The sequence below is a fragment of the Halichoerus grypus genome, chromosome 14, assembly GCF_964656455.1.
Source record: "Halichoerus grypus chromosome 14, mHalGry1.hap1.1, whole genome shotgun sequence".
Lineage (NCBI taxonomy): Eukaryota > Metazoa > Chordata > Mammalia > Carnivora > Phocidae > Halichoerus > Halichoerus grypus.
Window position 1 is genome coordinate 20,628,929 of NC_135725.1, and position 26,895 is coordinate 20,655,823.

At 42.7% G+C, this 26,895-nt stretch overlaps 1 protein-coding gene across 10 annotated transcripts in view; it reads left to right on the forward strand.

The window, feature by feature from the left end:
* The first annotated feature begins 606 nt into the window (after nucleotides 1-606).
* The window catches only part of LOC118538037 (transducin-like enhancer protein 4), a 141,926-nt gene continuing 115,637 nt past the window's right edge, over nucleotides 607-26,895 (forward strand). For 6 of the 10 annotated variants that reach the window (XM_036095832.2, XM_036095833.2, XM_036095841.2 and 3 more), the window contains exons 1-4: nucleotides 607-1,516; nucleotides 2,379-2,476; nucleotides 3,565-3,628; nucleotides 4,807-4,851. In XM_036095832.2, the coding sequence (XP_035951725.1) occupies nucleotides 1,472-1,516; nucleotides 2,379-2,476; nucleotides 3,565-3,628; nucleotides 4,807-4,851 (252 nt within the window). In that variant the 5' untranslated portion in view covers nucleotides 607-1,471. Of the gene's footprint in view, nucleotides 1,517-2,010; nucleotides 2,065-2,378; nucleotides 2,477-3,564; nucleotides 3,629-4,806; nucleotides 4,852-26,895 lie in introns of those variants that run through there. The other 4 variants (XM_036095834.1, XM_036095835.2, XM_036095843.2 and 1 more) reach the window with 1 other exon arrangement.

Genomic DNA, 26,895 nt, shown 5'->3' on the forward strand with positions numbered 1-26,895 from the left:
TTACCGCCCCCTCCACCCGCTTTATTTTGCCGCCACCACCGCCACCAACACCCAGTTCTGAAGATGCAGCTAGGGCAGCAGCAGCAGCAGCCGCCGCCACAGCTTCTCCCCGGCCCACGTTACTTTGATTGACAGCTGAACAAATGTTTCCCCGGTTCGAACGCTCGCGCTAAGGAACGTCAGCCAAGACGAAGCTCCGCCTTGGGCGGGCCATCTCCGCTCCGCCTCCGCTAACCCCATCCCGTTCCGTTCATTGGTCCGAACCGCGGACGACGCCCGGCCCCCACGTGGGCTCCAGCCCGGCCAGCTCCTCCCTTCTGGCTCGCCATTTGTCAGCAGTGAAATGATGGGCAGTAACTCAGAACGGCGATTAATGTTCAGCTATCTCTGATTGGTTGCTGGAGACGCCTACCGCGCCGAGGGTGGGCGGGGCGCTTGAAGAGGGCCCCAGAGCGGTCGCGTGGCGGGCCGGTGATTGTAGTCAATCTGGCCGAATCCTCGACCGCGGTCGCTGGGGGTGGACTACATCTCCCGGGATGCTCCGCGGTCCCTCCATGGACGTTTGTGAATATGTATCAGAATGTTAATGATTAGCTGCTGCTAAATTTGGTCAAAGAAGTCACCTACACAGAGCGTGTTGTTAGAGCTGTTCTGAGCGGGTGTTTGGGCTGTTGGCTGCTTTCTTCCCCCTCTCTCACACACTTGTATATTATTTTGAGGTGGTGTTCGCAGAGTTTGAAAGGAGAGAGAATTAAAAAAAAAAGCCGCAAGCGTTTCACTCTCTTTTATTTTTATAATCCCCTTCAATTTGGGGTTAAAAAAAAAAGACAAGAAAACAGGAAGGAAGAAAAATAAGGAAATGAGATGTGGTAAAAGAAGCTAAAAGGTGCCTTTTAAAAGATCGTTGCTGTGAAGTGAAAAAATCTCCAGAGAAACCAAAAAGCACCGCCGAGACCTCTTCCGAACCAAAGGAGTTTGTGTTTGCTTTTAGGAAAGAAGAGAGAGATCATTCATTCGGAGGAATAACAACCAATTAAAAGACAAATAAAAAAAAGTTTGGAGTGGGACGAGCGAGCGGGCGGGCGGCGCTGCCGGCGGGCGCTGGTGCGCGGAGCTCGCACTTTCCCGACCCGGGGGAGCGGCGCGGCCGCGGCGCTGGGCTCGGCGGGCGCGCCTCGGCGGAGCGAACGTCGGAGCGTTGCCGCGGGAGACGCGCGCCGGACAATGCCCGCGGCGGGCCAGTGACGCCCGCGAGGAATGCCGAGCGGCCCGGCCGCCCGCACCCAGCCGCCGCCGCCGCCGCGCGTTCCTGCCGCCCGCGTCACGCGAGACCCGGCGGGGGCCGGGACCGCCCGAGCCGCCCCTCGGACCCGGCCGGCCGCCTCCGCCGCCGCCTCCTCCACCTCCTCGGGGCCATTAAAGCCAATGAGCCGCGCGCCTCTGCCCAGCGCAGCCAACTAAATCGGTTTGGATGATTCGCGACCTGAGCAAGATGTACCCGCAGACCAGACACCCGGTGAGTGCGGGCGGCGGGGCGCGAGCTCGCCGAGCGCGGGGGGATTCCCCGCGTCGCCCCCTGCGCGCCGAGTTGTGTCTGGGGCCGGAGGGGCGGGGAGGGCGGCCCGCGCCCCGCGGCCCGCTCGGGGAGCTGCCTGCCGTCACCCCCCACCCCCTGGCGCGGTGGCACTCTCGGAGGGGGTACGGAGAGGCAATTGAGTTGTAGCCATTTTCTTATTGTTGTCTTTGAAGCCCCTGGAAGCCGCGCCGAGCCGTTCGCCGTCCCCGCGCCGCGACTCCTCGAGCGGGGGGGGGGCGGCGAGCGATGGAGGAGGCGCGACTCCGCGCCGGGGCGGGGAGGGCGCCCTCGGCGGCGGCGCTGCTGGTCCGGCTGCGGCTCGGGAGTGCGGGGCGCCGGCCCCTTGCGCCGCGGGCCCCGGGGACGCGCGAGCGAGCCCGCCAGCCCGCCGCGGAGGGTGGCGGCCGCGTTTTCCGCCCCCTCCCCCGACCTGACCGCGGCCAGACGCCATGGCGCGAGTCCCCCCGACGGGCCAGTTTCGATTCCGGGTGGGGAGGGAGTGGGCGCGGCGCGCCGGCCCCCGGGCGTCCGCGGTTGGCGGGGGAGCGGAGCGGGGTCTCGAACCCGCAGGGTCCGGGGCGGGCCAGAGGACGCGGGGGCCGGGGGCCACCCCGAAACCAGCCCCTGCCGGGCTGTGCGGCGAGGCGCGGGGGGGGCTAGATGAGAGTTTTAATCGCTCTTTGCTTGCCTGCCTGCGCGGTGACCCCCCCCGCCCCCCGCTAACGCCGCGTGGTATGTTTTCTCCATCTCTCTGCCTCGCCTGTGATGTGGGCTAATTAAATATTTTATTGTTGTTCTTTAGGCACCGCATCAGCCTGCTCAACCCTTTAAATTTACAATTTCCGAGTCCTGTGATCGGATTAAGGAAGAGTTTCAGTTTTTACAGGCTCAATACCACAGGTAACGATATTGACTTTAGCTGATCCTCCTGTTTGCTTAGCTCTTGTCTTCCCCCCCACATACACACACAAACCCCCCCCCCTTTTTTTTGGCCGCCACAAAGGTGATATTATCATTTTTACTTGTGGGCAGAAAGGGCAAGTCAAGGCCTCTTTTCCTTAGGCAGGTGTAAAGAAATTAAGCATTCTTTCCTTCTTCTGTAAATAAATAAAAAGGAGGCAGAACAATCGAAACTGGGGAGACTTGGAAAATGCTGAGGCCAAACTTTCGATATTGATTTATTGGGGCCAGGAGAATGGAAGGTTGGGAAGATTCTGGGGCCTTTTGACTTCCTTGGTTCTTTATTACTCCGGGCTTGATTCCGTCTCACTTTTTTCTGCCGTTCCCCTGAAATACCATGAGCTGAGAGCCCTGGGAAGTCGCAAGTGAGCGATTTCATTACTTTTATGCTGAAAAATGTTTTCTTCTTACAGGCGATCGTTAGACTTAGAGTGCCTTTGAAATATTTTTCTTTCTCTGGCTTTCTAATGACGTGTAATTCTTATTTCTTAAATGCAAGAACCAAAACGAGCCACTGAACCCGATCCACACTTTGCCCCTGGGTGGTGGTATTCAACTTGTCTCTGTTTTGGAGGGAACAAATAAGACATCATTCATAAGACATGCTTGATTCATATTTTCGTTAATCTCTTCGTGGAACATTAAAAAAAAACCTCCCTTGTGACATTTTGGGGGATTTAAATTTGTGCTTGGGTATATACACGTTATTGATGTTTATTTTCTTTTTCTTCTTTCATTAAATGAATTTAGCAAATGTTCATTTCTGGATGCGGTTCCGGAATTAAATTGGCTAGAGGATTTTTTTTTTTTCTTAAACAAAAACCCCAGGTTTGATCCTCATTGAAAGGGCAAGTCCAGGCTGGTTCCAGTCACCCCTTTCTCTCCCACCACCTCTTCTTCAATAATGAGGTGCAATTTAAGATAGTTGATTTGGGGTTTTGTAGGTGATGATTTAGAATGTCTATTTACATTTGAAGAATGTAAGTCAAGGTCTGCATTGTACTTAGATTTCATTATGTCTTGAACAGCCTGAAGCTGGAATGTGAGAAACTCGCCAGTGAGAAGACAGAGATGCAGCGGCATTATGTCATGGTAAGAAAACTGTGTCACAGATTCAAAGTGCCTATTAGTTTAGGATACCAAAAGCAAGGATATGTTCAGATTGCTGGAGGCTGCAGGATAGATCCCAGTCACAGCGTGCCAGTGCAGTTGGGGTTGTGGGAATGTGATCATTAGCAACCTGTAATTCCAGGATGTTATAACTTGCCTCTGACAACCAGCTTTGATTTGAATTTTCAAAAAGTTCAGCTGCGTGGGGTATGATCCTCTGTGCTTTGTTTTTATAGATTGGAAAAAAAAAAAAGAACCTCGTTTATGTTTTGTTGAGAGAGAGTCACAAGCAAAATGTTTTTGCGCTAGTGGTTTTCTTTGTTGTTTTATTGCTCTTGTTCCAAACAATCTTAACCAATTTCTTTGTATGCAGCAAGAATTTTAAGGTTTCATTTTTTTTTTTTAAGAGAATGATGGATATCAAAAGACACCAGACACCTTTTCAAAATTTTCCCGCTTTTTATGTTACTAGTGTGTGTTTGTATGTGCATGTGTTTTGTGTGTTTTCAATTTCTGTGGTGTTACATTGGTTTGAGGAGCGTTGTCGTGTCCTGTATAACCGATCTGTTCTGCCAGAATTTCTCTAATGACAGTTATACTACACGTCCCCCCCCCCAAAAAAAAATCAGATCTGCTTTTTCAGAAGTCTTACCAAGCATGTTTTTATGCTTGTTCATAAAGGCTCCAGAGTAACTCATTCATTTCCTATCAAGCCTTTTTCCTTATGAGCAGTACACTAAAAATGAGAAACGGAACTCTGAAGTAGCATCACCTTTCTGAATAGTTCTTTCAAAGCGCCAGCATTTCTATGAGACACTTGCCATTAACTTGCCCGCTATGCCTAGGAATTAGAGTCCATATGGCACTAAATTTTCGTCAGGTCTTTTTGATTCATCTGTTTGTGATGTATAAAGACAGCTGGAGATGTTAAGAATGCTACGTGTGAACTTGATTTTCTTAGTTTTGTGAGTTACTCAGAGTCTGTGTCTTAGGGTGGCTGCTAGTTTATTAAGCTAAATGTTCCTCCTTAGCATAGGTATTGTGGATATTTTGCTTTAGGTGAGGCTTTTATGTTTGTTTTAAGCATACTTGGGGCATTTGGAACAAACTAGGGAGTCTGATGAAAGGCACGAAATTAATTGCTTTCCCTTCTTTGACAGTATTATGAGATGTCCTATGGGTTGAATATAGAAATGCACAAGCAGGTAAGTTATTTCTTTATAACCATTTGAAATGACAATAATACTGTACACTTTAGAAAGAAAATTGTATGTTTTGTAGTTTTATTCTGCATGTTTTTGTGACTTCCTGTATTTTAAAAGACTACTGAAAGAGAATACTATCTTTTCAGGTGTGGTTCCCCATCCTTTTTGCATTTTGTCCTGATTTTAATCATTTAAAAACATGGTTTAAAATGTCTGAATGCATATTAAATTTTGTCCACTTTGAAAAGCAGGATGCTAAATTTTAAAAAATGTCTTGTTTTTCTTTTGAAAGAGTTAATTTATGTATTTCGGGCATTGCAAACTTGTCCTAAGAGAGGGCTTTTCTTAGAAAATATTAAAAAGAGGAACTGTAAATTGTGTGGAATCTTCCTTGGCTTGGTGTGAAAGAATGGATAAAGGGTGAGCTGGGAGGATCACAATGAAATCTGTGGAGCTACAAAGAAATTGATGTAAGCTAAAATCCTGGTACCAGTCCCCCGAGGCTACTTAGTTGGGTCTTAACCAGGAACTGTAGCTGTACTTCCAAAAATTTGTACAGGGTAAATCGAGCTTGATAGGAGGGCGTGATAAGGTTCGGCACTGGGCCTTCACATTTAGTAAACTAGCTCAGCCAGAAAAGAAAAAGACAAAACAAAAAAGATAATGATTAGTCAGAAAGTGTTGAGAGGTATGACTCAAACAGCCTTTTTTTTTTTTTTTTCCCCCCAGGAAACTGAATAAAATGGTTTGGTTTAAATTTTGGTTTAAATTTTCTACATAAAAAATAGCGTATATATAAAAAATATTGCTTGGCAATAATATTTTATTTTTAGTGATCTCCAAGTGAAAATGCTTCGGGTCTGTCTCATCAACTATTTCAGAATAGTTGTGTATGTGTTTACCTGTTGGGAAAAGATGAGGGAAAACTTAATGTTTTTCATTTCTTATATATACTCATGGTAGATATGATTACTTTCTAAGTTTAAAACATACAAATTGATCACATATTATTAGGCTTTTACTATTTATGGATTCCTTTCTGGATATACTTAATTACCCACATACTTACAGATAGTAGATCTTTCAAGGATGACTGTTGCACAGTAAAAGCCATCGGGTAAACAGTATTTGAAAACAGAAAGTTGGAAAAAAATGAGTCATCACTTATGCTGAGGATTTTTTTATTTCAGATACTTATTTTTACTTCATAAGCTATTTAATTATGTCAATATTAACATAGTATAGTTTGCTGCACATTAAAATTAAGTTCTTATTTTGGCATCTTTGCCATTTCTGTTTAGATTTGTAATGTAAATATCTCCTGCTTAAACAAAAATCCATTAAACTCATGTGTGGACTCCCCTTAGCTCTACCTTACAGAAATAAATTACATGAGAGATTGTTTGTTAATTGTGCTATTACATGTCATTTTAGGTCTGGATCTTGTACATGTGTGTTTTTTTTTTTTTTCTTTTGGTCCTCATCCCACCATCCAAGATTAATTAATGTCTTCTTAAAGATTGAGCCAGATGATTAATGTTCTTTTATTTCTCCTCCTGTATCTTATTTACCATAACACTTAGTTTCCAAATCTCTTTATACAATTTGCAGTTCTGAGAGGCACAGAGCTTGTATTTGATTGTATGCATTTCTTTGGGGAGGGGGGCTGGTGTGTGAGATCCCTTAATTTTACACATTTTGTACCTCTGTAATTCTGTCATCCTCTTGTCCAGGTGGCCTCAAATGCCATCCATTTAAAATTGAGAATGGAGTACATTTTCCCTTTTTTTTTCTTGGCTTTTAAATTCAATCATATCAAGAATCCTGAGGGCAGTTTATCACATTATGAAATACAGACAGCCCTGCAAACCACCTACTTATTATATTTTCTTTCTTTCCCCCCTTAAGCACAGAGGCATATCTGTCTTTATTTGTTTTCCTAGGCAGACAGCCTTGGTTCCTCTTGGCCTCTCTTCCAGATGCACTCGCTGGATACCCTCGTAATGGAAAGCAGCAATAATGCAGGGAAGTTGCCCTGCGGCATAATTGGGCCTAGTTCTCAAGATCGGGTTAGGCTTATTCACTTATTAGATTTGTGTCTCTCAAGGGTTCAAGAGTAGGAGTCCCCGGAGTCCTTGGAAGTACCCTAGTAATTGGTGGCCCTGATATTCGAAACCTCTGTGTATTTTTTGGTTAATGCTCCTGTTCTTCTTGGCTGCTGCCAGCCACAGAGTATTTATTTTTAGAGAAATTTTTCATTGGAACAGAAAATGATGGCTGTGATGGAGTCATGACTCTGTGACTTAGCAAATTGATAAAAGGATAAAAGCACAGAGCAGTGACAAAACAGGGTGGGGGGGCCTGGTATTACGGCCCCTCCCCTTTCTGTATGATGTTCATCGTCAGTCACTCTGTGTTGATTCTGATAGAGGACTATAGAGTGAAATCTATGGGGAATTTGTCATTCTGAAATGAAAGCTAATGTAATTAGTACCAATTAAAGTACATTTAGTAAATTGGATTTAATCTTAATTAAGCCTGCATAATGTTGCCAATTTTTAACAATTATGTTTGAGAACATAATTAATTTAAATTTTGGTAACTGAGTAAATAGCATTAGTCTGGTAGAATTAGTTGATTTTTTTTTTTTTTAAAGGGGAACTCAGTGACATGACATGGAATTAGAGCATAAAATATGAATCTAATTTCTGGTACTCTTTAGTAGGATCGATAGAGCTGAGCAGAGGAAGCTAGAAAAAAAACCCAGAAAAGTTAGAATGGACTGTTCTAGGCCATAATGTAAATTAATGCTTTACCACTGTCTTAAGTTCCAGCATGAACATGAAGATGACAAATGGGACCTGGTTAGAAATGACACATGTTTTATTGTGATGTCTTCATATTGGAATTTTCTTAAATGAAAGAATGTTGGCCTTTATTCCCTAAGGATTTCCCTAAGTGTGGGGTTTTTTGAATTTTTTTTTTTTTTTGCTGTTGTTGTTCTGGATGAACAGTTGGCCCATGGTTTAGTTGTTACTTTTTTTGCTGATTGTTCCTTTTTATTAATACAGTGTGACTTCTAAAAGGGTCAGTGACCGTGGGCAGAACAGGGTGATGCATGCAGTTGATAGCATTGCTAAACGCTGCTCATTCCCATCCTTCACCTGTAATGCTGTAATTAAAGAAGATCTCCTTGATTTAATCTGACAGCAGCAGTTTCCACTTTAAAAAGTGAATATTGGATGTAGATTAGGAACAGTAGGTCTGTGAGTTCCACCTATAGGAACTCTAAATGGAGATGAATATACCACATTTTGAGAACGTCTCGCGACTTTTTCGTAGTCAGTATTCTGTAGTCTGAAGGTCTTTTTTTGCTTCTAAAAAAATTTAGCTTAGTATTTGAATTTTAGAATTAGAAACTTTTGGAAACCTACAACACTTAGAACCTAAAAGAAGTGAATACTACACATTTATATACACATGTCTGTGTGTGTGTATATATATATGTGTATGTACATATATGTGTACATCCGTGTGTATAGATATATGATTGTTATTATTTTTTAATCAGAGCAGGAAAACTCCTGTTTCACTCCAAGCCATGTAAATTTTATTATGAGACTTGGGCCACAACCATTTGAGTGCTGCTAAAATATTAATTGAATAGAAATGAAAGGGCCTTGCCAACTGATAGGATATCATAATCATAGCCTCTCTGGTCGATGGTAAATGATGATAAATGACATTAGGAACCTTTTAGCAAACTGTAATAACTACAAGGAGGGAAGCAGTATGGATTTGCATTATATCTGATACCCTCTAGTACCAAGTGGATTGCCAATACTGCTTGTTTAGCATTTTCTAAGGGCAATAGGATATTGATTTCTGACTTACAAGGAACAGCTCTATTTTCACCATTGAAAAGTATTGCAGGTTGTTAAGAAGAAATTGACTTGAAGAGGCCGACTGCTGCCCATCATGGAGCAAATAAAGCAAAACTGCCGAAGCATGGTGGAGCAGCGAGACGGGCCCTCAGCAATTTGTTGCTATTAATTTACCATGCTCGACAGCAAATCAATCGGCATCTACTTCATCTGCTGGAGAAAATGCTGTCCAGGGCAGATAAAAGGCTCGGCATGGTACAGAGAATAGACTGGATTGGCCAAAAGGAGGCTGCAGTTAATGTGTAAATAAGTGAAATCAAGACCACTGTTGCAGAGGAAGCTGTTGTTAATTAGGTTGGTGCTTTTTAGCGAACTATTTTAGAAAGTAGCCTAGGATTTGAAGAGTAGAAAGAGATTTATTGAGGTCGAAGTAATACGTGACTGGCATGACATTCCATCCTTGAGTGGACTTGATTCAAGGGTGCAGTAAATTTATTTGGGGACAGTGCTTGCAATGGAAGTCCGTTTGTTTAAAGTTTCGTTTCGACCAGATTTCCCCTAAGAAAACTTATTTTTTTAAAAAGTATTACTAATTTCTTGCACATCTCCTGTCTTAGACTATAGGCGCTTGGATTTGGAGGATTAGGTGCAGAGAGTAGGTGTTTGAGAATGTCTGTTGTATCCTTACACGGTGACTATTTTTTTCAGCAATGGATGATTGAACTCTTGTATGGCAATGAAAGCGAACGATTACCAAAGGTGGGATGTTCTAGCTGAAAGGAATAAACCAGTGAAAGTTTTACTGACAGAATTTTCTTTCGCTGTATAAACATTAGGGAATAGTCTAGAGGGTGGGGAACAGGGGTGGACACTACTGCCCTGGAAAATCTCAAAGAGATTACGAGTGAAATTTTGATGATTGTGCAAAACCCTCCAGATACAATCAGAAGAGCATGTGCTTGGGTGGGGGAGGGGCTTTGGGGGCTTTTGTGTGTGTGTTTCATTGAGGCTTAAAGCCACCTCTTCTAATTTAGGATTACTTAGCCTTCAGTAATATTTTACAATTAATATTAACCAAACAGAGGTTATTGGTGGTGGTTTTTTACCCCTGGCCTGTCTGATCTGGACATTTTGGGGTAGGGACCAAGCTTCAGTCCTATTTAGTAAATCTAGATACGTGTAGATTTTAAGTTATATTTTCCCCCAAACTCTGAGAGGATCTAGCATTAGGACAGTTGATACCAAGTTGGGCAGGACCCAGTGAGCTGTCTTTTTCCTTGTCACAGGGCTTTCAAGAAAAGCAGATCTGTGAGGAGGAAATTTAACCTGTCGGGTATGTGCATAATTAGGAGTGTTTTCTGGATGGCGTGGGTTTCCCCTTTTTCTCTTCTCACATGTCGAGCTCTGAATTTTCTCTCTTTGAGGTCTCATAGAGTATCTGAAGATTGTTCACCTAAAGCAGTGATTGTTGAGTGGAATTGGAAATTCCTTTCAGTGGAAGTGAATGTTATTATATATCCGGCATGTGCTTACCACTTATCTGGGCACACTGCCAAAATTCTTTAATTCTCACAATGATCCTAAGAAAGGGATTATGTCCAATCAAAGGGTGATTAAACAGGATCAGATCTGCACAAGGTGATATAGTTATTAGGTAGTGGATTCAGGACTTCAGATGAATTTACCTGAGAGGATGTCTCTTGGGTGATAGGTCTGTCCTGGGTTGGAGATTTCAGGCCCCAGTTCGTTCCAGGAATGGGGAGCGCCCTTGGGAGGCTGGGATAGGCCTGGGGTTTGTCCTTAAGTCACTGAACTTCGGGCTCATACCCAGATCCCCGGAGTGTCCTTCAGACTGCTTTCAGTGGGTGACAGGGTGAGGGTCCCTTTTGTGCCGAGTCTCCCACAGATGGGCGAGGAGAGCTGCCTGCTTATCAAGACTGTTTGCTTCCTCCCTGGGCAACCTATTTCTCATTTGTTTACAAACTTGCTCTTCCATTTAACTTTTATCTTTTCCTTGTGGCTTCTAAAACTATGCCTGAAGACAAGGGGCTGTTTGTTAATCACCATCTTGTGGGTTTTTGAAGGGGAAAACAGGGAGGGGAAAATGTGATGTTTTGTGGCCTCTTTGTAGTTCAGAAAGAGGTTCTTCGATGCAGGAAATCACACACAACTCAAACTTTTAAATGAAGGCAAATATTTTGCTTTTACTGGTGAAAGATTTTCTTTGCAGCTTTCAAACAAAGGGATATTTCCTCTCACTGCCCCATAATCCCTACTGGATATTGTTTTTTATTTATTTTTTTTTCTGGGCAAAGTTCTTTGTATCTTAAGTAGTAATACCTTTAAGCTGGGTTGGACTCTTGCGTCTTTAGGCGCTGTTGCAGCCTTAGTGGAGTCGAGATGGTGCTGGCAACGGCCATTGTTCTCACAGTCTTCATTTCCTCTTTCCTCGCCTAGAATTGTATTTTTTTTCTTTTTGTATTATAGAATAGGTAAAGTCCATTGGGAATGAAATGTTTAAAATGTGCACTTGAGTTATTTTTGTGTGTGTGTGTGTGTGTTTAATGACATTTGTACTGCCTTTGATGTGACTGGATAGTCTGGTTTATCACTTCAGGACAGCAGTAATATATTTGATGGTGATGGAGCAAGTGAAGGGGATGTGATTTTTTTAGAAGGTACTTTCCCTTGATCCCCTTTCACACCTCCCCTTAGAAAACCCTAGCACTCCAGCAAGGGTGCCACATCCAGTGGTCTTGTGGCTCAGTTATCACTTTTGCAAGCTGAGCTATTGGAGAAAAAAGCAGGAGACAGCATATTTGGAGCGGGGGGGCAGCTGAGTGTTTGCACTGGTAATGCCAGTTTGTGAGGCTCAGGATTTGACTCATTCCGCGCTAAGTGTACTGCAAACAGAATTCATGAAATTAATATTGCTCTACTTTGAGCGGGAAGGGCTTCAGAAGTTTTAGTTAAAAGCAAAAGTCAGGGTTGTTTTGACTTTGCCTTAGTAACAGCTCTCTGTGGTAGTTGCTGTATATCTGTAAAGAGGGATTTAGCCAGCATTCATCGACGCAGATCTATATACCCTCTCTATTTTCATTGGAATTGACCCAGTGTTTATGCCAAGCTCTTGCTATTTCTCTACCACTGGGCCAGAACTTTCCTCAGAGCTTCATTGTGTAACCTGTGCTCCAGCCAGCGTGTGGATGAAGGGCAAGGTGTGGCTTTTCTTAGCTGGATTGTCAGAGAAGCAGAAGAGAAATATTCCTGGACGCCCCTTACATACTTGGTCTTCTGGTTAGTTGTGCCACTTTGTCATTATTTTTGAGCATTTTGCCCACAGGTGCTTAAGGATTTGTGTTGTGAAGGGCGCTTCTGCATCTCATGGGAAGAAAGGGTGGCTGCTCTCCTGGCACAGGACGGGGGCAGGACGGGGGCGCTGTCCCTAGGCTGGCTGGCGGAGTCTGCCTCGGATCCTGGCGGTGGCCTGGCGCTTGCAGCAGCGAAGCCAGCGAGACGTAGGGGAAACGAAGAGGGGTATCCGCTTCCTGATTTCTTAGCAAGCTTATTCCACTTACTGTTATTCTGATTAGGATACTGCTACTTTCTATGTTTTCTGCTCCTCTGGGTTTGTGGATTATTTTGGTTAAGGAATTTGAAAATACCAGGAAATAAAACTGGAAAGAATGGTAATTGTAGAAATTATGAGCACGAGTACCCTGTAACACCCTCTCTTTGCAGAGCTTAAGGCATTTTATATGTTCTCCTTAATCTTCCTGCTGTTCGTGTAAAGCAAGTAGCAAGCTTTGGATCCATGTATTTATTTAAATAGCTTCTGTCAGTGGAGTACTCGACAGTTTGCCAAGCAGTGTCATTCCACTGGCCTCCTTGAACAGATGACACTGAGGCTTAAGGGCTTAAGAGACTAGCCCAGTGTCACAGTACAGGCGGATCAGCACGCGGGTGGAGAGCCTAGGGTTCACGCAGGTCGGTGAGCATGCCCGAGGTCGCAGAGCGAGAATCACTGGCAGAAAAGGAAGTAGGCTTCTTGACTTCCCTTCCAGGGCTCCGTTCGCTGGCTATGCTGTTTCCAAACAGCAGATAGTGTGCTTGTTCCTGTGATGTTCTTGGCTGTATGCAACGTGAGGAGCATGGGGATGCTGTTGGCAGTCCAGGGGGTGTTATAGTGTCCTCTTGAGCTAGAGATCTGATCTGGGTGTTTGTGTGTGAGTACAGAGCCTTCCTCTTTTCCTCTCTACCCTTCCAGTGCTTGGGCCCTGCCCAAAGGGAGGCTTAGGATCCACAAACGAAAGTCTGAAGCCTAGATCCACTTTTAGCAAAGTGCTTAATAAGACTGGCTTTTCCTGCATTCCTAGAGTATGCTATGCAAACTATACTAGACACAACCTTGTTTCTTGCCAGTCAGCCCTGTCCCACTAGAATGTAAGCTTCATGGGAACAGGGGTGTCTATTCTCTGTGGGCTCCCTGGTGCTGAGAACTGTGCCTGTCACACAGAAGGTGCCCATGAAGTACTTGGGGAGGAGGGAATGCTCACGGTCAGATCGAGCTAGCCAAGAATATGTGTGCCTTCATATTTTTAAGGGCTAATATTTAGGTTGTGGGATAACAAAAATGGAGTTCCCAAGCCTAGTTAGGCCTGTGGTGCCTACTTGTTAAGATAGTGGAAAAAATGACAGCTGGAAAGGGAAGTAGAAGACTGAGCTTGGGGTGCCTTTCGGGAGCGGGTTAGGATGAAGTAGAATGTATGTATTTAAGCGCTTGGAATCGGCCTTTTTAAAGATGAAAACATGAATGCATCCTAACTGAATTTCAAATTCAGTTTGAACATCACTATATTATTAGTCCGTGTTTATCTGAAGAATTCTTTTACAATTAATAAGTCTGTGCACATGTAGTTTAAATGAGTGTGGGGAGAGCCTGATCTTAACACACTGTCGCGTGCTTAGCTAACTACCCTCCAGATCAGGAAAAATGCAAGTGTGTAGTGCTTTTCAGGGGACAAGGAATTTGGAAGAGATCTTAGGTTTTTATTAGTGGAGATGGTATGGTGTTATCAAAAGAGTAATAATCATAACAGTACATGATTTTAGAGAGCTTATCATTGGGGTGATATTTCACTTAATCTCGCAGTAACCTTATGAGATTATAGTATATTATTATTTCCATTTTCTCTGTGAGGAGGAGGCTGAGATACAGAAATTAAATAACTTCGTGAAATAGGTCCTGGGTTTGACTCTTGTTTTTAGATCACTGGTATGTTAGATATTTCTGCCATATTCCAAAAGCTATGTTTGGGATACTCTACTACCAACATAGACCCTACTATCTCCCCCCAAATAAATGACTGAGTCCAGGGATTCAGACTGTAGTCCTGGCGTTGCCAGTGGCCAGCTGTGTGATGCTGCTGAGTACCCTAACTTCTCAGGACTGTACTTGCCTCAGCTTCAACTAGAGTATAAATGGACATCTAGATCCCTGTTAGCTCTTTTGGTCTAAAGTGACTCTTTGGTTTTGGTTTGTTATTTTCTGTGACCCACTGATTAGAAATTGAGAGTTAATATCGTTTCCTTTTAGTCTTAGAAAGTCTCTTTAAACAGCTCTTCTCAGAGGTTGCTTGCTTGCTTGCTTTCAGTCTAAAATTAACCTAATGAAGCTAGGAGTCGAAATGGGTATTTAAGTTTATATAGTACTTTATATTTTACAGGGTGCTTTCTCATCCATTATTTAAGTCACAATAATGTTGCTAAAGCATTTTTCCTATCTTGTGGATGAATAAAATGAGATGTAGATGTTAAATGATTAAGTCCCACAGTTAATTAGTGGATGGTTCAGAATTCACTGATTTATATAATGTTACTGTTACAGGTAATATAAAAATATGTAATATAATACCAGTGTTCCTTTAAAGTGATCTGTTTTGATGCCTTTACTTTGGCATATATATCAAAAAACTTAATCATACAACTTGTGAAATGTGTAATTTATATTGGGATCCAATAATTTTCTACTAGTGTATTAGGGGGTATATAGTAGTTTGTTACCTGTTATGTAATTAGCTCCTGGGATTAGTTACCCCTCCAGAATCTGTAGACGTCAATTTCTTTAGCTGAGGTTTACCTCAGGACACTCAGGGTGTAAAGCATGTCTGTAAACTGGCCTACGAGCTTGAGATCTTTTTTTTTTTTAAGATTTTATTTATTTATTTGACAGAGAGAGACACAGTGAGAGAGGGAACACAAGCAGGGGGAGTGGGAGAGGGAGAAGCAGGCCTCCCACGGAACAGGGAGCCCATGCAGGGCTTGATCCCAGAACCATGCTTAACAACTGAGCCACCCAGGCGCCCCATGAGCTTGAGATCTTGTGTTCTTGAGTTTCTTGCATTGTCCTATCAGGGATCCTTTATTTGGGGGAGAGTTTGCACTTCTCAGCTTGGTTTATGGTTAAGTTAATCATAAGCAAGTAAAAGAAGGGGACAATGTTTAATCTTGGCCGTTTTGAGTTGATGAATCAAGGACATAGTAGAGATCAGTTTCCTTTTACTAAGGCATAAGCTCCGAAAAGTAAGAATGTGTTTTGTTACTTCTGCATCCCTAGCACCTAAAACAGTTTCTGGAACATAGTAGAAGAAATGAATGCTGGAATAGCTAAAGGAAGGGTATCATTTTTCCATTTCATTGCCTTTCTTATATTTGAGTGTCAACCACCTATGTATAAGTTTTATTTCCAAGCTCTTAGAGAGGACTCTCTCTCGGCTTTGTGATGAGCAAAAAAGGCCTAAATAGGCAATAAGAGATTAGGTGTTCTCTTTGCAATTCTGCCATAGGTCCTTGAGCTGGCGATGGGCTATTTTAAAATTTAGGATTGAATTCATTTCCAGACGATGATTTATTTCTAAGCTATCTTTTAGCTGTAACATCAAATGATTTAAAAATCATCAGCATTAGCAAAAGGTAGATTTTTAATTTCATTGCTTGACACTAGAGACATGCCGTTTAAGTTAAGGTTTAGAATCAATTTTATGTAAGAGGAAATTATGTATATATATAGAAGAACCTGACTGTGAGCAGTATTAGGCTGTTGGAGACAGCTAAAAAAATCCTAATGTTGCCAGTGTTTTACAACCTAGAACCATGTGCTCTGTTGCTTCTTCCATAGCTATGGCCACATCTTACAAGTCCTTCTCTAGGCTAAGAGCTCATCAGTGACTAGATGGAGTTACAGATTTTCCATATGTGTGTCTGGCAAGTTTTGATGATAATAAGTTAATATTTATTAAGCACCTCCTGTGTACCAGGTGATGCAGTAAGTGCTTCAGGTGTATTCATTTGTTTAATGGGTAACCCTTGAGGAAGGGATCTGGTGGTCCTCATTGTGTATGAGGAAACTAACATCAAGAGCAGCTAAGAAATTTGCCAGGGTTTTATAGTTAGTAAGTTGCAGAGTGGGGATTCAACCCCGGGCAGTCTGGCTTTGGAGTCCATGTTCTTGAACCAGGGGCAATACCTGCCTCCTAAATGACCATTTTAATATGGTAAGCTTTTTTTGTTTTGTTTTTATTTTTAAAGTGTACCTAGGTGTACTAGTCTGCTGCTGTGTTTTCTGTACACAGGGAGCTTAAGCGTTACGAATAATAAGTGGGTCTCCTTTTGGGTATGTATTATCAGAAAAGTGCCTTTTGAATTCTCAGATCAGCAGGTTCTTTGCCCCCTAGTCCTTGTCGAAAAGTGTGGTGTTGCGGGGAGCATAACCGAAGCCACATTTTCTGCCAGCCTCCATCCCCTCTACGGGCGGTCTGGCTCGCTCTGCTTCCCTTCCATGGGCTGTCCAGTTCTGGCTCTACACTTCTTCAACCATATGCGGTGGAAGGAACCCCCCCCCCTTTTTTTTTTAACAAGTAGTAATACCTGTGGTCTCCAGATTGAGTTTCTAATATACAAAACAATTTCTTTTTGTTTTCGTTTTTGTTTGTTTCAGGACTTTTTACTAGTGTAACTGTTGAGTAGAAATACGGATTGGGGGTAGTTTTTCAGCCAAGGCTACAGGGCCATGCACAAGACCATGAATTGGTTTAGTTACTCAGGTTGAGGAAAAAATAATACAATTTTTCTTCTGTACTAGTGCACTGGGTTAGTGAACCAATTGGTTCATCTTCATTGCAGATTTTCGTTGCTGGCTCCTGGTGTGATGACCACAGCCTATGGATATTTTTGTACTTCTGACTAGGAAATCTCTAGAACAGACCCAGTACCTTTTATAACTACATCGGAGTGTCCAGAGAACTAAAAAACTGCCTGCTTAGGAGTAAGAATGGGATGGGGGTGCTTGGCTGTGTTTTAAAGGATCCACATGATCCTTGAACTTCTTAGCAAAATTGTATGCCTTTTTCTGTGGGCAGAGAGTCCGTAAGCACTCACTGATCCAGTGAGGAAATGGGGACCCACATGAAAGAGTTTGAGAACTACCTCTAGAGCAGTGGTCTCAAGCTGGGCAAGTCCTTTCTCCCAAGGACAGTCTTGGCAGGGTCTGCAGGTATTTCTGGTTGTCACACCTTAGAGGTGCTACTGGCGTGGAATGCGTAGAGGCCAAGAATCAACCTTACCTGGCTTCTCTAGTTAATTCAGTCAGTTTGAGAGAACATGTCAAGTCGACTGTGCTTGTCTTTTTAGGTTTTCTTGTGATGATAAGCAGAGTAGGGTTGGTGGTAGTGGGTTATTTCAAGTTCTGAATGGGGATGTTACATGGTCTCCTGTAATCAAGCAATCCATCCTTCCTTCCTTCCTTCCTTCCTTTGTTTCTGAAGGGAGATTATTTCCATTGAAACTGTTGGACTAGTGGAAGTTTCTTGGCCTTAAGTGAGGCCTGTTTGTCCTGGCTACCCATTGAGGGTCCCAGAATTAGTCTTAGTCCTCTTGTAGGGAACAGTTGGTCCTTCATCAGCCTTCGTTTGTCCATGCTGAACATAGTCATTTCAGCCATTCTCTTCGACACTCATTAGTACCAAGATGTATATGATAGACCGGACCACTTGAGATCTGAACATGACACCTTGGCCTGATCTGCCCCAGTTGAGGGATCAAGGCAGATCTTGCTGTAAAATAGTCCTTCTGTCTTTTCACTTGGTCTCTTGCTGAGATCAAAGTGCATTGTGCTTGTCTTTGTCTAGTCCTGGTCACGCTGTAATAAACAAAATGGAACCCTGAATTTTCTCAGTAGCCTGTGGGTCTAGAACATGGGTTTATTTTATTTTTGAATGCGTGGGCACTGATCCATGAACCTAAGTTTTACTTGGACTTACTCCCCCCGCCCCTATTCCATTGAGCTGTACTGTGAATGTGGGTGACTATTTTAAAGGCTTTTGATTTTTTGGGACATAGAATTGTTTTGGAGTGTGGCTTATTACCTCTAAGTACATCTATGTTGGTTAACCTCAAAAAATATTACAGTTAACCTAAAGTGGCCAATAAAAAACATGGTGGCAATTCCACAGTTACTTGCTTGAATATTTTTTGGCTAACTTGGGGAGGACAGAATGCTTATTTGGCCTTCTTAATGGAGAAATTGTGTTCTGCAAAATTCCAGAATGCCCTTCTTAAGCTTTCACCTTTATGTAGGTTCCAGGAATGTAGAGGTGACAGTTTGGCAGCTCTACTTCCTTGTGAGTCTTCCCTTACATTTATGAGGTGGCAGATTTAGGAGAGGCTGGGTCAGGCATAGTACATTTATGTACAAAAACCTGGCTTTTTAATATGGCTACTCGTTTCCAAATGCTTGATATGGTTGGCAGAAGAAGATGGCTCAAAATTTGGACCTATTTTAACCAGATCTCAGCAAAACTGATACGATTTTCTTATAATCTAAGCAAGAATTCAGGATATTTTGCATCAATTTTGGATGCATATAGAAAAAATTCTGGTAAGATCTTTGTTGCATTTGGGTTGTGAGATGGCATGCCAGCGTCCCAGCTTAGATTTATACATCCCACATTTTTCCTTGATTCAGGAATATCTTGGAGGTATTGGCAGGTTTAGTTCCAGACCATCACAATAAAGCAAATATTGTAATAAACCAAGTCAGATGAATTTTTTGGTTTCCCAGGTCATATAAAAATTACGTTTACACTGTACTGTAGTCTATTAAAGTGTGCAGTAGCATTATGTCTTAAAAAAACAATACACATACATTAGAAAACACTCTTGCTAAAAAATGCTAGCCATCATCTGAGCTTTCAGTGAGTCGTAATCACTGATCATAGATCACCATAAGAAATAGAATAATAATGAAAAAGTGTGAAATATTGGGAGAATTACCAAAATGTGACACAGAGACGTAAAACAAGCAAATGCTGTTGGAAAAATGGTGCCAGTAGATTTTCTTGGTGTTGGATTGCCACAAACTTTCAACTCGTAAAATATGCAGTATCTGCGAAGCACAATAAAGTGAAATGGCAATAAAACGAGGTGGGCCTGTATTTGATTTTCCAGTTTGGGGGCATGCTTTTGCTACATTTGTTTGTTTGAAGCTCACCCCCAAAATTAACTATCTAAAATGGAAATATTTAGCTTCTCAAATTGAAATACCTAGAACAGGACCTACAAAGGTCAAGAAGATCATAACCTAAAGACTTAAACGTGAACAAGAGCTTAATCCTCCTGAGGTTGTTTTAGTCTTCCTACATTGAGAGTTACTTGGTTAAGAGAAGGTAGTGCTGGAGACCTCAGATGGAAGGCAAAGGCGGAGTTGGCTTTGAATTGTTCTTTAAGCAAATGCTAATTGATCTCACACTACCTGTAGGGCACACTTTGAGGTCTAGGGAGTTAGAAGAGGTGATAGGCTCGCCTCCGTGGAGATTCTAGTCTTTTTATGGCATTTGGACCAATGTGAACAAAACAAGGCATTTGTGTGGATGGCACTGTGACCTAGACAGAAGAGGAAGTCAGGAGTGATTAAGGATGCTATTCCCAAGATAATTGCAGGGGCATTTCAGTGGCAGCTCAGAGGAGGGGGGACACTTAGGAAGAAAGGAAAGGGGATGATTCCAAGTGGAAGCCATATAGATGGGAAAGGGCTGTGTATATTCAGGCTCTGGTTAGCGTTTCCAGCTTGGTTGGGATAGGGGAAAAAATGGTTGAGAAGGCAGGTTTGGGATTCATTTATAGAATGCCTTGAATGCTAGTATAGTATGTGGGCTATTGAAGGAAGGCAAGAAGAAGATTAATCAGATGGTAGGGCAAGGATATGTCTGTTTTGCTAATTGCCTTATTCTCAGCAGCTAGCATGGGCCCTGATAGCAGATATTCAGTGAAAGCTGGCTAAAATGATTTGAGTGGAGAGAGACAGGACTGGAGAGGGACAGGGTTGAGGAGGGATGTGGGACTCGCAAGGAGGAACTCAAGTGACCCAGAGTTCATTGGATGAGGGGTGTGTAAATGCATAGGAGAGAGTTCCTAAGACGATGACCCCTGCAGCCTGGCAGAATCCTGGTACCACTGATAGAAAAGGAAACCTTGGAAGGGGGAACTTGCTCTTGATTATATGCTGGGCGTGAGGTGCCTGGGGAGGAGGGAGTGATAGAAGAAGGGGAGGAAAGAAAAGTGCATTTGTTGCTTCTCTTTCCTGCATGCCTTCATATCCGCATCTTCCCTTTATCTCCTGCCAAATCTATACTCCTGCCAAGAACCTCAAGGATTCTTTTACATAAGACCTGTATTTGTGCCTTTATTCTATACCCAGGCCTGGATGGACTTGGCAGGCAGCTCTTTGCGGACAGTGGATTTAGGAACTTACCGCATTAAAGGTGTGTGGCCTTTGTGTTAGCAAATGGGAGAGAGTGTTTCTCTTCATCATGTTTGCTTGATTGCTGCCATTACCTTTATATAGATGTAATAGTGGGAGTTTGCAAATTATCTGATTTTTGACTTTTTCTTTTTAAAATTTTTTTTTAACATTAAAAATAGGTACAGAATCCTCTAAATTATTCATCAGCTATGGAAACTTTGCTCCAGTCATTCTTTTTTTTCTTTTTAATTTTTATATCATTTGGCCAATGACTTTGGGTAGGTCGGTAATTCCATCTCCTTTTTGTGTTGAGAAATTTTGTGTAAACTATGAGTCTCAGTCTGTAATTGTTTTGAGAAACTACTATATTTCAAAAGAAATAATTATCCCCATTGTTCATTATGTATGAGCTAAATACTGAAATTACAATGGATGCTTCAGTCAGTGCAAATTATGTATGCGGTTAATTTTCTTCTTTTTTTTTCCTAATGTGGCATATTCTATATTTTAAACTTTCCCCCCTTTAGACACTTGTCTTAAACTGCTGTAGTGGAATGAGAAAAGCAATGATAGTAAGGAAAGTTAAGTAAACATGAAATTAAAAAGGCCATAGAGTACATTTTGGTAAACCAAAATATTGCTTGGTGGCATAAAACCACAGATCCATTCCAAAAAAAAAAAAAAAACAACAACACGCGCGGAAATGTGGTTTTGTTGTCTGTCATGCAGTTTGTTTTCAACTGTCAGAAACATACGTTGCTTTCTGGGGTATTTTTTTTTCAAGCCTGACCACAGCTTTTCATTTCCTTCACTCCACCCACACCTCCCACCGCACCTCCACGTATCTAGTGCTAATTTATGGGTGATTTAAATGTAATGACATAATCATCAACCAGCAGAAAGGTCTCAGCAGTTGTGGCAAAAGTTTCTTGTCTGAGATGTGCTCAGTGCCAGTTCTGTGCTTTTGGAAACGTCTATAATCAGAACACAGTGATTGTCCTTGTTTTTGGACTTTTCAATTTAAGTTAAACTGTGATCTTTAAAAGGTGGTTTTGAAGTGCTTTGCTTTTTTGCTAAAAAGGTAATATATTCACATTAAAGAACTTTTAGAAAGAAGAAGAATTGCTCACCCACGATCCTTCTTCTCTGAGCTAACTGCTGACCCAGGCAGAGGCCCAAGGCTGAGGCCTCACTGTCTCCACCAGTTGCGCTGTTGGCTGATGGAAAATTATATCTGCCTATCCCTCATCAGAAGTACTGGTCAGGGTTCAAAGGGTAATACAGAAAATAGACACGTGTATGTTTTATTCCTTTTAAAAGTACAAAAGTACAGAAAGTATATGTATAGTAAAATGAAACCTTAGATCTTTAAAATTAATTTTGATTTATTGGTAACTTTATGGTTTCTTTATCTTTTTTGTGGGCAACACAATCCTACATATTTTTTTAGGATCTGCTCTTAATTTAGCCAGTAACTACCTGTGATCTTGGTAAATTACTTAACTTCCCTGAGTCTCAGTTCTCATGCGAATATAGAAAACGAGGGGATAGGACCTGATCAATATGTTTTATAAAATGCTGGTTCGCAGGCCCCAGAACCTGGGACTTTTGGGCATCAGCATTTTCCTAAATGCTCCAGGGTGATTCTAATGTGCAGCAGGGTTGAGAACCAGTGACTTAAAGCAGTGCTTCTCAGACTTTAGTGTGCATACAAATCACTGGAGACCCTGTTAAAATGAGATTCTCTTTCAGCAGGTTGGAATGGTGCCTGCTAGCTAATGCCCAGGTGATGCTGAGGCTGCTGCTCTACGGGCCACATGTGGAGTAGCACGGAGCCGTAAAATCTCTAAAATTTCTTCCATTTCTTAGTCATTACTTATTTCCATGAGGCAGTTTGTATAGTACATGGGGGAGTCCGTGTGCTGCTTGAATGACACCCCTGATTTAAGATGTCAGGATTGATAGGTAGTGTGGTATCCTCATAACCTTTCATTGTTTAGATTCCAGACGTGCATCCCTGGAACGGTTCAGCAGCATGAAGTAGTTTTAATAGTACCTTGCTTCAGGCAGCCTGACTGCATGCCAGCTGGTGGCTGGTGGGCTTGGCACATTGTTACAGAGAAGGGGGGCACTTTCCAGTCTTCCCTCCTCTGCTCACTGAGACCCCACTGTAACAGGTGCTTACACTTTCAAATTCTGTCTCCTTTCCTCTCATCCTCCAGTGGCTACCCTGCCCATATTGACCTCTAATTTCTGAGCAGTATTTTAGGGAAATGGGGAAAAAAAAATCATGAAGTAGTACATTTTGTCTTAACTTGATTTCTCATGTGAGCACATTCTCTGCAGAAAATTTATTAAACCTAATTTTAAGCAAGCAAAACTCCCCAATTTTAAGGTGTATTTTGTTGTGGAAGAAGCACAAACATCCTTGAGTGGTAACATTGGCCATGCTCTTCTTTAACCCTGTCATTTAGAAATAAGGAAGTACTGTTCATAATTGTAGTCCTTTCCTCTAGTTTGCTGTAGCATGGCATCAGACCAGCAGGCAGCAGGATCTAGCGGGACGGCCCCGCTGAGGTCTGGGGTGTCTGCAGAACGGATTTTTAGGCCATCAGCTGCCCTTAAGCAGTTAAGTATAACTGTGGCCACTTAGCTTCTCCATGTAAACCAGGCAGGGATCAGAGAATGCTCCATTTATTAGGGCTCTGTTAGAGAATTTTGTTGCCTTGAAGGAATATACTTATCACCTTTTTCTAAAGTCCCAGGCAATAAGAAATTACAGTTTGCAGTGTGGGAGTGTTGCTTTAGAATAGTGTTACTCAGTGTGGTCTGCAGACTGGAGCAGGTCTGCGCGAACAGTTTGCTATAAGTGGGCGTTAACAATAAGGAGCTTCTACCAGACTAAATCAACACACCGCTTTCTTCATTGCAAATGTCTTCATTGTTAAAAAACAAAACCAAAGAACAAAAAAATCCCACCTAGCTGAACTGAACAGTAGTTGATTTAATTCTGGCACAAGACTTTTTGTCTTTCTGCTGATGGATAACAATTTGAGGATTGCCTGCTCTTCAGTAGCACTGCTTTAGAATATGTAATCAGAGGGTTTATCAGGGTTGTTTTATTAGTTAGGAATAGACAAATAGAAGTTCATAAAGTAAAGGAAGGTGTAACCTGGAAAGATAAAAAAGTAAACTTAGAGGCAGGTTAGGTTAAAGGTAAAATCAAGTTCAAGGTGGTAGGGACATGTGCAAAATAGTAAGTTATCGCAAGTGGGAAGCTGTTCAGAGTCACTGCAGTTTGTGCGTTGGTTAATGCAAAACTCGTTTAAATTCTTCTTGAGTACTTCTGAATTCTTAATAACTTGTCTTAGAATTTTTGTTTTTCCTTTTCATCATCTACCTCTAATGGACATAACACATTTCTGTAAATCTTATATAACTGTTTTCTGTAGTCTTAAATTACAAGAAGCTTTGAAATTAAGCCTGGCTTCCCCTTTACCTCTCCTCCTCTCCCCTCAGCCTGCTATTTACTCTTTACTACTATATATAAAATTTACTGCATCCAGGGCAAGTATCTGTTTACCAAGAAAAGAGGAAGAGCGATCCTTTGCCAGTAGCAAAACATAAATACTAGAATGTCTTTTCTGGGTCATAGTGCAAGAAAGTGGAGAAACAGCCGATTTTCTGGGGCTGCGCTTGTGACCTCACTCCTCTTCCCAGTCAGTCTGGAAGTACTGTCCTCTGTTATCACTGTGCCAGTGAGTCTGCCCCACCCCCTCATTCCCTTTAGATCCGCAGCCCTTCCCTGGTGTAGTATAAATTAGTAAGGGATGCCTTCTTAATTGAGGGACAGGAAGAGCCTAAGCTTGAATCGATACCTAACAATACAGCTACTCAATTTGTAGCACTATCTAATCTCAGTTCTGTCTTAGAACAGAACTACTTACCTTAAGGGATTTTATTCATAAGTGTATCCTCATAAATATCTCTGCCAAGCAGATATGGGGCAGCTAGTATTCTTCCCATTTCATGGGTGTAGAAATGGGAGTCCCAAATCACTTAGGAGTTTGCTGAAAGTCATGGTTTAGCTGGACTAGTAATTAGAGTCATCCTGGGATTTGGCACTCCACAGTTGTATCATTCATGCTTTCCAGAATGTTTCATCATCTGAGTTCAGCTTTTTCCCTTTGCCTTACATAACTGCCCCCCACAACACACCTTGAAACTAACCTTGTGACTTCCCAGTCCTAATGATTGGTAACACCATACCCAGGCTTTACATGTTGGGATCATGGATTCCTTCTAATTTTCCAGATCTTAGGGAGGTCACGACGTGCTGCTAGTTTTCCCTGTGCAGCGTGTCTCCTGTGCTTGCCCCCTCTGTCACCAAGCCTTACGTGGGCTTAGGGGAACACAGGGAACACTTTGGTATCTGTCCATATTGGGTCATTCTTTAGGGGTCCTTCTCCACTCCTGGAAATCCAGCCAGAATTCCCATCATGGCTCTCTTCCTCTTCTCTGCTCATTTTACCCTTTACCTTGGTGACCTTGTGCACTCTGCTTAATAGATGGATCCCAAATTTTTTCTACAGCCTGCATCTCTCCTCTGAGAGTCTCGTATGGAACCAAGTCCTCATTTCCATTCAGTGTCTCAAAAGTACTTAAACTCTCAGTGTCCTCAGATGACATCATCCCCCACCAGCCTGCTTGTTTGTGGTCCAGTGATCTCTATTTCAGGAAATGCCAGAACCATCCACCCAGTTTCCCAAGCCAGAAACCTGGGGGCAGGTGATGATTGCCTTTCCTTCTTGCTCATTCGCCACACCCAGTCAGTCATCTGGTCTCTCGGAATCTACTCCCAGTTACTCCCGCATCTGTTTACTTCTCTCCAGCTATCTGAGCATGGTGAATTACTTACCCAGGTTCTTTGGCTTTATCTGTATAATGAGGACAGAGTAATTCTCTTAGAATTGTTCTGCACTGAAGTGAAATATCTGGTGCGGGGGAAACTCCGTGAACGTTAGGGTGATGGCGATGCTCATGACCATGATTGGCACATTTAGCTGCCTTATATATTTAAGATTACTTTCAGGATGGTCCATCCTGGGGGAAGATAATACCAGTACCCTGGGCTGTTGTGGGTCTGCTTCGTCAGCCACATCTGGTGCTGCTGCTGCCCCCTTCCTTTCACTTGTCCTATTTGTTGAATATGAATGTCCCGCATTGGTGCGGCAGGCTGATCCTTTTTGGAATGTTCTTGCCCTTTTCCTTGCCCCTCTCTCCTTTGTCTCTTAAGACTCACTTCACCCTCAGTTACTCAGGGAACCAGAGTCCTCTGTTAAGCATTTTTAAATACTGTGCATTTTGTATTTTTTCAGTGTCTGTTTCATCTGCTAGATTATGGGCTCTATAAATCCTGTCTTTTTCAGCTGCTCTGTTTCTCAGACTGTGACACAGTGCCTAGCAGGAGAGTAGACCGTTATTGGAAACTGTGGAATTAATATGGCTCACATGTAGCTCTCTCCGCAAAGCCTCTGTGAAGACTTCAGCCAGAAGGGGTTTTGTCCACCCCCACCCTCATTTCTAGGGCTCTTGTGTGTACCACCTAGGAGCCACATGTTGTCTGTTACTGTGTTTATTTGCATTTGGTCTTTGTACTAGATTATAAACACTTCAGAGTCCAGATCAAGTCGGCATTCACTGCCGTTCCCACCATAGCTGCTAGCTTAGAGTAGGAGTGAATCTGAAAACGTCTTGTTGAATTTCCTAAGTTTGTGGTGCTATGGGATTTCATATTGTTCCTATTCTGAAGTTATCTTTCATCCTCCATCTTTCCTTTTGTGGTATGTTTTGTGGTTATAAATCTCTTCCACCGCCATTCAAATATAATCAGTGACAAGAAGGGGGTGGAGGGCTGAAATGCACTGGAGTGTCTTGACCTCCTGTCTGGTATTTATCATAGCTTTCCCAGGAATTGTCCTTGATAGGTCCTTGCTGCCTTGCAAATAAAGTTCAGGCTCTTTAGTGTGGCATTCAGGACCTTCCACAGGCTGACCCTGTGAGCCCTTTCTGTCCTTATTTTCCACTCCCTTTTTTATTGCACACGTCCTGTGCTCTAGCTTAATGGTTTTCAATTCTGCCATTAGAATCACCTGGGGAGCTTTAAAATAATGCACTGAAGCATGGGTTCTGCCCTCCAAGAGTGTGAGTTCATTGGTCTGTGGTGAGGCCTGGGCGTTGGTGTTTGTGAAAGATCCCCCGGCGATGCTGGTGTACAGCCAGGCCTGGAAACCATTGACCAGCTCAGAGTTGCCCACAAAGTGGGATCTGCTCTAAGAGCTTTGAGAAGAAAGGGTTCTGCAG